This window comes from Salvelinus alpinus, chromosome 15 (genome assembly GCF_045679555.1).
Source record: "Salvelinus alpinus chromosome 15, SLU_Salpinus.1, whole genome shotgun sequence".
NCBI lineage: Eukaryota > Metazoa > Chordata > Actinopteri > Salmoniformes > Salmonidae > Salvelinus > Salvelinus alpinus.
This window is the reverse complement of record NC_092100.1, coordinates 49233197-49241662: the sequence shown is the minus strand read 5'-3', so window position 1 is coordinate 49241662 and position 8466 is coordinate 49233197. Positions and strand designations below refer to the sequence as shown.

Here is an 8466-nt window from a genome sequence, read left to right as displayed (position 1 = left end):
TTCAATTCAGGAAAAGTTATTTATTCTAAGAAATGTGCAGTATAGAAAATACTTCAGTCCATTTCCAAAATAATCTATGTCAGTCAGATGAAACATACAGGGTCTTTTTTGATGCTGCTATACTACAGAGGTAAATGTCAACTGCTTAAAAACAAAAAACAACCAGAGATAACATTTATATTTAAAAAAAAGTCACAATGTACAACATTTAAGAGCAAATAAATATGATTCACATTTAATCAAATCTAGATATTTTACTAGTGCAGACGAACTGGATGACTGAGTAGAAGTGGAGTGAAGTGAGTGGCATACAGACTTCCATGTCTTGTGCAGACTACACATCAGCGACAACAAAGCTGCATAACAGTATGATAACCTCACAGACCATTTACAACTACACTGTCCTTCATACATGGACAGCGCAAATGATCACACTACCTCCGAGAAGACCTCATCTAGTACTAAAAATCCCTAGCAAGTAAAACAATACATCCTTAAAACAGCAGGGTTCTCCAACTGGCGGCCCGCAGGGTGGTTTTATTTGTCCCCCCAAGTTTTCTGAGCAAAACTTGTTCCTAAGAATTCCCACACATAATAGAGAGATACATGTGATCGTATACAAATGTAAGCAAGGTTTGAAATGATGTTTTAGTGAAATATATATTTTTGGGCTTCTTACGGTCAATTTGCATTGTACAAATGATTTGTAATTATGTTCCGCCCCCCCGACCATCCACTCAAGAAAGAAAATTGGCCTGCGGCTGAATCTAGTTGATGATCCCTGTTATACAGTATCCTGGGACAAATCAATAATGTCTCACAGCTTCTAGTATTTTCCTATATTCATCCCTCCTTGAGCACATTTCCTTTTAATGCATTAGGTGTCTATAATTGAGGGAACTACACTGCCAACTCTATGCATGCCTTCCTGCCACCTCACTCTGTGGCAGGAAGGCATGCAATCTATACAGCTGATGAGACAAGATCATATTTAAAAGAGCCCTTTTCTGATGACCTCAGACATATGCCCTTTAACTCCCCCGATGACACAAATAACCTTACAATAAAATGTGTCATGGACGGGTCCGCTACACTTTTGATCAGGACAGTACCATGACTTGGCACTGGGAAAATTAGACAATAGTCAGGACAATAGTAGTGTTAGGCCATTTGTGTGCTGGGGACTGACTCTGGTGAGTGGAGGGACTTAGTGGATGCCAGTGGACTGGCTATGAGGTAGATTCATTCGTTGCCATCACTATACCTGTGAGACTCACAGGCGCAACATGGATATGATAAGATGGGGAAGACTTCAATCTACACAGATCAATTGTTCAAAGACAAAATCACTCGCCGTGTACAGTACCAGTCAAAAGTTTGAACATACCTACTCATTCAAGGGTTTTTCTTTATATTGTAGAATAACAGTGTAGACATCAAAACTATGAAATAACATATGGAATCATGTAGTAACCAAAAAAGTGTTAAACAAATCAAAATATATTTATTAGATGCTGATTTTTTATTTTATTTAATTTAACTAGATAATTTTTTCTTAACTGACTTATTTACAATGACTGCCTACCCCAGCCAAACACGGACAACACTGGGCCAATTGTGCACCGCTCTATGGGTCTCCCAATCATGGCCGGATGTGATACATCCCTGGATGCTTTGATATTCTTGAAAGTAGCCACCATTTGCCTTGATGACAGCTTTAAATACTCTTGGCATTCTCTCAACCAGCTTCATGACGTAGTCACCTGGAATGCATTTCAATTAACAAGTGTCCCTTGTTAAAAGTTCATTTGTGGAATTTCTTTCCTTCTTAATGAATTTGAGTCTATCAGTTGTGTAGGGGTGGTATACATTAGTTAGCCCAAGTTCATATTATGGCAAGAACAGCTCAAATAAGCAAAGACAAACAGTCCATCATTACTTTAAGACATGAAGGTCAGTCAATGCAGAAAATTAAGAACTTTGAACATTTCTTCAAGTGCAGTTGCAAAAACAATCAAGCGCTATAATGAAACTGGCTCTTATAAGGACCGCCACAGGAAAGGAAGACCCAGAGTTACCTCTGCTGCAGAGGACAAGTTCATTAGAGTTAACTGCACCTCAAATTGCAGTCCAAATAAATGCTTCAGAGTTCAAGTAACAGACACATCTCAACATCAACTGTTCAGAGGAGACCATGTGAAATCAGGCCTCCATGGTCAAATTGCTGCAAAGAAACCATACTAAAGGACACTAATAAGAATATTACTTGGGCCAAGAAACACGAGCAATGGACATTAGAATGGTGGAAATCTGTCCTTTAGTCTGATGAGTCCAAATTTGAGATTTTTGTTTTCAACCAAGGTGTTTTTGTGAGACGCAGAGCAGGTGAACGGATGATCTCCGCATGTCTAGTTCCCACCGTGAAGCATGGAAGTGGTGGTGTGACGGTGGGGGTGCATTGCTGGTGACACGGTAAGTTATTTATTTAGAATTCAAGGCACACTTAACCAGCATGGTTACCACAGCATCCTGCAGCGACACACCATCCCATCTGGTTTGCTCTTAGTGGGACTATCATTTGCTTTTCAACAGGACAATGACCCCACACACCTCCAGGCTGTGTAAGGGCTATTTGACCAAGAAGGAGAGTGATGAAGTGCTGCATCAGATGACCTGGCCTCCACAATCACCCAACCGCAACTCAATTGAGATGGTTTGGGATGAGTTGGACTGCAGAGTGAAAGAAAAACCAGGCAACAAGTGCTCAGCATATGTGGGAACTCCTTCAAGACTGATGGAAAAGCATTCCAGGTGAAACTGGTTGAGAGAATGCCAAGAGTGTGCAAAGCTGTCAAGGCAAACAGTGGCTTACTTTGAAGAATATCACATATATTTTGATTTAACACTTTTTTGGTTACTGCATGACACCATATGCGTCATTTCATAGTTTTGATGTCTTCTTCACTATTATTCTACAATGTAGAAAATAGTAAGAATAAAGAAAAACCCTTGAATGAGTAGGTGTCCTAACTTCTGACTGGTACTGTATAGTGGCAATATTAAACAAAAAACAAACTGGAATGTCGAAAAACTCAACTATTCCAATTAGTACAAAACGGAATAGACATTTTATTTAACCCCAAACAAAGCAAACAGGTTGGCAGTGAGCAAGACCCCCCACTATCACAAGAGGACTGAAAATAACACAGAATCTTGCAAAAACAATATTGGTTTATCAGTTTCTTCACATAAAATTAGGTTGATTCATTTGTCACAATTCCAGTCATATTTTCTTGTCCTTCAAATAATTCATTAAAATACCCGTATAAAACTGTACACCCTGAGGACATATAAAAGGTTAATTGAATTGGGGAGGATGAAGCACTGACGTGAAGAAATAATCATGCATGGGTGCAATTGTGGATACAATCTTCACTGTTACGAATAGAATACTAAAACTCACCATAAAAAGGAGCTACAGTGGGACTACCGTGTTAGGTATTATTTTTCGCCAAATGTATGGAATGCAATACATGGTACAGGTTAAAAGAAATGGGCTGTAAAGATGACAACATAAAAAAAAGACCTTAGCATACATCAATTGTTGATTCTAACTCATGTTCACTTAGTGCGTATACCAACCAGCAGGACACATGGAAGTGTGGAAAACCATCCAACATAATTCCCTAGTTTGAGACAAGAGGTCAACTACAGTGAAGAGTCAGAGTTGAAGTCGGAAGTTTACATACACTTATGTCGGAGTCATGAAAACTCGTTTTTCAACCACTCCACAAATTTCTTGTTAACAAACTATAGTTTGGGGAAGTCGGTTAGGACATCTACTTTGTGCATGACACAAGTAATTTTTCCAACAATTGTTTACAGACCGACTATTTCAATGTATCACAATTCCAGTGGGTCAGAAGTTTACATACACTAAGTTGACTGTGCCTTTAAACAGCTTGGAAAATTCCAGGAAATGATGTCATGGCTTTAGAAGCTTCTAATAGGCTAATTGACATCATTTGAGTCAATTGGAGGTGTACCTGTGGATGCATTTCAATGCCGACCTTCAAAATCAGAGCCTCTTTGCTTGACATCATGGGAAAATCAAAAGAAATCAGCCAAGACCTCAGAAAATAATTTGTAGACCTCCTCAAGTCTGGTTCATCCTTGGGAGCAATTTCCAAATGCCTGAAGGTACCACGTCCATCTGTACAAACAATAGTATGCAAGTATAAACTCCATGGGACCACGCAGCCGTCATAACACTCAAGAAGGAGACGCGTTCTGTCTCCTAGAGATTAACGTACTATGGTGTGAAAAGTGCAAATCAATCCCAGAACAACAGCAAAGGACCATGTGAAGATGCTGGAGGAAACAGGTACAAAAGTATCTATATCCACAGTAAAATGAGTCCTATAGCGACATAACCTGAAAGGCCGCTCAGCAAGGAAAAAGCCACTGCTCCAAAACCACCATAAAAAAGCCAGACTATGGTTTGCAACTGCACATGGGGACAAAGATCCTACTTTTTTGAGAAATGTCCTCTGGTCTGATGAAACAAAAATAGAACTGTTTGGCCATAATGACCATTATGTTTGGAGGAAAAAGGGGGAGGCTTGCAAGCCGAAGAACACCATCCCAACCGTGAAGCACGGGAGTGGCAGCATCATGTTGTGGGGGTGCATTGCTGCAGGAGGGACTGGTGCACTTCACAAAATAGATGGCATCATGAGGCAGGAAAAGTATGTGGATATATTGAAGCAACATCTCAAGACATCCGTCAGGAAGTTAAAGCTTGGTCGCAAATGGGTCTTCCAAATGAACAATGACCCCAAGCATACTTCCAAAGTTGTGGCAAAATGGCTTAAGGACAACTAAGTCAAGGTATTGTAGTGGCCATCACAAAGCCCTGACCTCAATCCTATAGAACATTTGTGAGCAGAACTGAAAAAGCTTGTGCGAGCAAGGAGGCCTACAAACCTGAGGAATGGGCCAAAATTTACCCAACTTATTGTGGGAAGCTTGTGGAAGGCTACCCGAAACGTTTGACCCAAGTTAAACAATTGAAAAGGCAATGCTACCAAATACTAATTGAGTGTATGTAAACTTCTGACCCACTGGGAATGTGATGAAAGAAATAAAAGCTGAAATAAATCATTCTCTACTATTATTCTGACATTTCACATTCTTAAAATAAAGTGGTGATCCTAACTGACCTAAGACAGGGAATTGTTACTGGGATTAAACGTCAGGAATTGTGAAAAACTGAGTTTAAATGTATTTGGCTAAGGTGTATGTAAACCTCCGACTTCAACTATATATAAAACAAGCACCAACGTAAAAATTCCAAGGCCACTCCAGTATGTGTAGACTATCCCTAGTGCATAGCAGAGAAGGCTCTCTGCAGGTCTATATCTATCATTCACACATACATTCAACAAAAAGGAAACGGCAAGGCCTGTCTGTCGACAGGGTTCTGATGACGGCTTCTCTACAGTCTTAAAGTTCCTCCTTTTCTACACCTGAGTTTAAAAACGTTTGGGGAAAAAACCCCAAAGAAACAATAACACCAGCCCTCTCTTCTCATCACCGGATCCATTTTTCCTCTTCTGTAGAGGTTCTGATAGGACCGAAGGGGCTGGAGGTCCATAGGAGAGCTATAGTCAGGGGAAGAGCCTTCCTCCAGACAAAACCCAATGACCAGTAGCTTTGTCCAACCAGTGTGAGGCTGCAGACAGAGGAGGAGGATCTCCAGATGTTCTTGCAGGAAGGGACCAGCTGTACACACAGTCTGAACTGGAAGTCCACTGGCAGACAGGGCCATGTCTCAGTGAGGGTTCCACATGAAGCAGACAGACATCCCCGAGGGGCAAAGAACTCATTCCCTAAAGAGATTCTCAAATAAATATGTTTCCCTTGTCTGCACACACTGCATATCTTCTGTCTGATGCAGTGAGAGCAGTAGTTACTGGTGCTCCGTGACACAGACAGAGAAAAGACAACGGACAAGACTCCATTTTGAGCCGCTCCACAGCAGAGAACATCATGGTTCCAACAGCACAGTCACATTTTAAAGGCTTATGACAGGACACAGGCAATCGTCATGGATGGATGATATGCAGGCACTGCTTTGTGTACAGGTGTTTGTTGCTTTTGTCCTTTACCTGGATCGTGGGGAAAAGGAATGAAAAAAGGAGATTAATCATTGAAACATGACTGGGATTCTGAAATATTGATTGGTGATAGCCCTTCACCCTCCTCCGCCATTGAATAATCGCTCACCCTGCGCCCACAGAGTTGCTCAAACTCCCTGTTTACTGCTGGGACCACTCGGAGACATCATCTGCTGCCTACAACATTACATAATAGATATCAGTAACCTCCTCTTCCTAGCCATCAAAGCAAAATAACATAAATGAACAGTTAGAATCTCCAGTGTAGCTCTTTCTTACCCTGGGTGAAGGAAGTGTTCGGGCGCCAGGCCTCTCTGCTGGACCATCATGCCCTGGAAGTGGCCTCCGGCCTGGGGATGTCTGTACATCGCCATGCGGGTCTGCCCCGGGGGAAAGGGAAGGTGCTGGGGCCGGTGCAGGGCTTCCATGAGGTGGGGGTGGGGTCTCTGGGGGGCGTAGTGTCCACTGGGGTAACCTGGCTGGTTGGGGTATGGAGCATGAGACATGTGGGGAGGCTGGGCCCCACCCTGCTGCATCCCAGTATGCACTGCTCGGGAATCGTACAGGAAGTTGCCCACGTGAGGTGGGGGCTGGGCACTCCGGCGGCGTGCGGCAGCGTTGTGGCTGTCCAGGTCCAGGATCTCTTTGGGGCTCTCTGGCCGCTCTGAGCTCTCCTCCACCCGAGCAGGCTGTTGCTTCACAGGGCTGCCGGCTTCCCTACTCTCCTTCTCCACAGATCCTCCACGGGGGCCCTCGGGCAGGGGATTGGGGGACATCAGGCTGCCCCCGGAGCCCTCAGAGCCCAGGGGGGAGCCCATGCTGCTGCCCTCCTTCAGGCACCCATTGACATTGGCACTAGTTGCAAGCAGGTAGGTGTTGGAGGGCATGGGGTGGCGAGGCTGGTACTGCTGCTGCCTGTGCCACTCCTCGGAGGGGTAGCCTCCCCGGCTGTTGCCCTGGGGCTGGGGGTAGAAGTGTTGCTGCTGGTACTGGGGGTACATGTTAGGGTGGCCCTGGGGATGCTGCTGCTGGGCCATGTGGTATGGATAGGAAGCTCCTTGCTGGTGGTAGGTGGGGTAGCCGGCAGGGTTATGGTGGGGGTTCATGGTCTGGGAAACAGCTTGGTTCGGGTAAGGCTGTTGATTTGAAGGGGGCATGGGTTTGCCCATAGGTTGACCATAGTGCAGATGTGTTGGGCTGCCCATGCCATATTGACCCATGGCTCCATTGTCCTGGCCCTGGGAGTGGGGAGCCATGGCTGGGTTGTGACCCCTTGGCCCCTGGTTACCGGGCTGTGTCTGTTGTACCTTGGGACTGAACGACTGTTGTTTATAGATGCCATTTGGAGGTCCAGACTTCATCATGCTGGAGTTACCAGAACTGCCTCCAGAGTCCCTCCTGCTAGTGGGCTCGCTTGGCCTCTGGTCACCCTGGTTGGCTGGGCTGGGCTGGGGAGGCAACTGGGACACAGGGTGGCTGGGGGGCAGGGAGGTGAGAGGTGCTGGCTGGGGTGGACCAGGGCCAGGCTGGGCCCCCTGGGGGGCGTTCTGTGGCATTCCATGCATGGAAATTGGTTGAGGGACATTCTGAGCCACATGTGGAGGTGTGTTCTGAGAGTTTTGTTGGTGGGGGTTTTCGGATCCTTGCTGTGGAGCATTCCGAGTGATATGTTGAGGGATGTTTTGTTGCTGTGCATTCTGGGTATTGTGTTGATGGGCGTTCTTAAGGCGAGTGGCATTCTCTATGATTTGCTGGGGGGGGCTCTGGGTAATATGCTGTGGAGCATTCTGGGAGTGAGGAGAGTTCTGGGAGTGAGTTGCATTCTGGGGGTGAGGAGGATGAACAATAGAAGGGTTGTTCTGATGAGGGGGAGTCTGGCTGACAGATTGTCCTCTGCTCTCCCCCTCTTGGTTGTCGTTTGTCTCTGAGCTCTGTGGGAGTCCCAGCCCAGACGCAGCCTGCTCCCGGGTCCCGCTAACCCTCTCCTGTGATCTGCCCCAGTTTGGAACAGAGGGGCTCTGCATGCCCCGAGTGGGGCGACTGGGAGGCTCTGTGGGACTGGGGAACGAGGTGCGTTCCTGTTCAGATGGGACGGGGGTTACCCGAGCTCCTGCATGGTTGATGGATGTTTTGGGATCTGACGTGGACCCTGTCAAGACAGATCATTTAGTGAGTGGAAGGTTGTTACAGTGAAAACAAAGAATCGATTTGTACAACAGCATCTGAATGAATGCCTCAAGACTGAGAACGTGTCCTATTACATTTCCTGGCAAAGACTCAAAATGGT

The 8466-nt window shown here is 45.3% G+C and overlaps 1 protein-coding gene across 1 annotated transcript in view; it reads right to left on the bottom strand.

The window, feature by feature from the left end:
* Positions 1-8466, bottom strand: part of LOC139540237 (chromatin remodeling regulator CECR2-like) — a 68977-nt gene continuing 60511 nt past the window's right edge. The window contains exons 17-19 of the mRNA XM_071343908.1: positions 6459-8328; positions 6289-6356; positions 1-6170 (exon numbers count right to left, since the gene is read on the bottom strand). Coding sequence (XP_071200009.1) covers positions 6308-6356; positions 6459-8328 — 1919 coding nt within the window. The 3' untranslated portion in view covers positions 1-6170; positions 6289-6307. The remainder of the gene's footprint in view (positions 6171-6288; positions 6357-6458; positions 8329-8466) is intronic.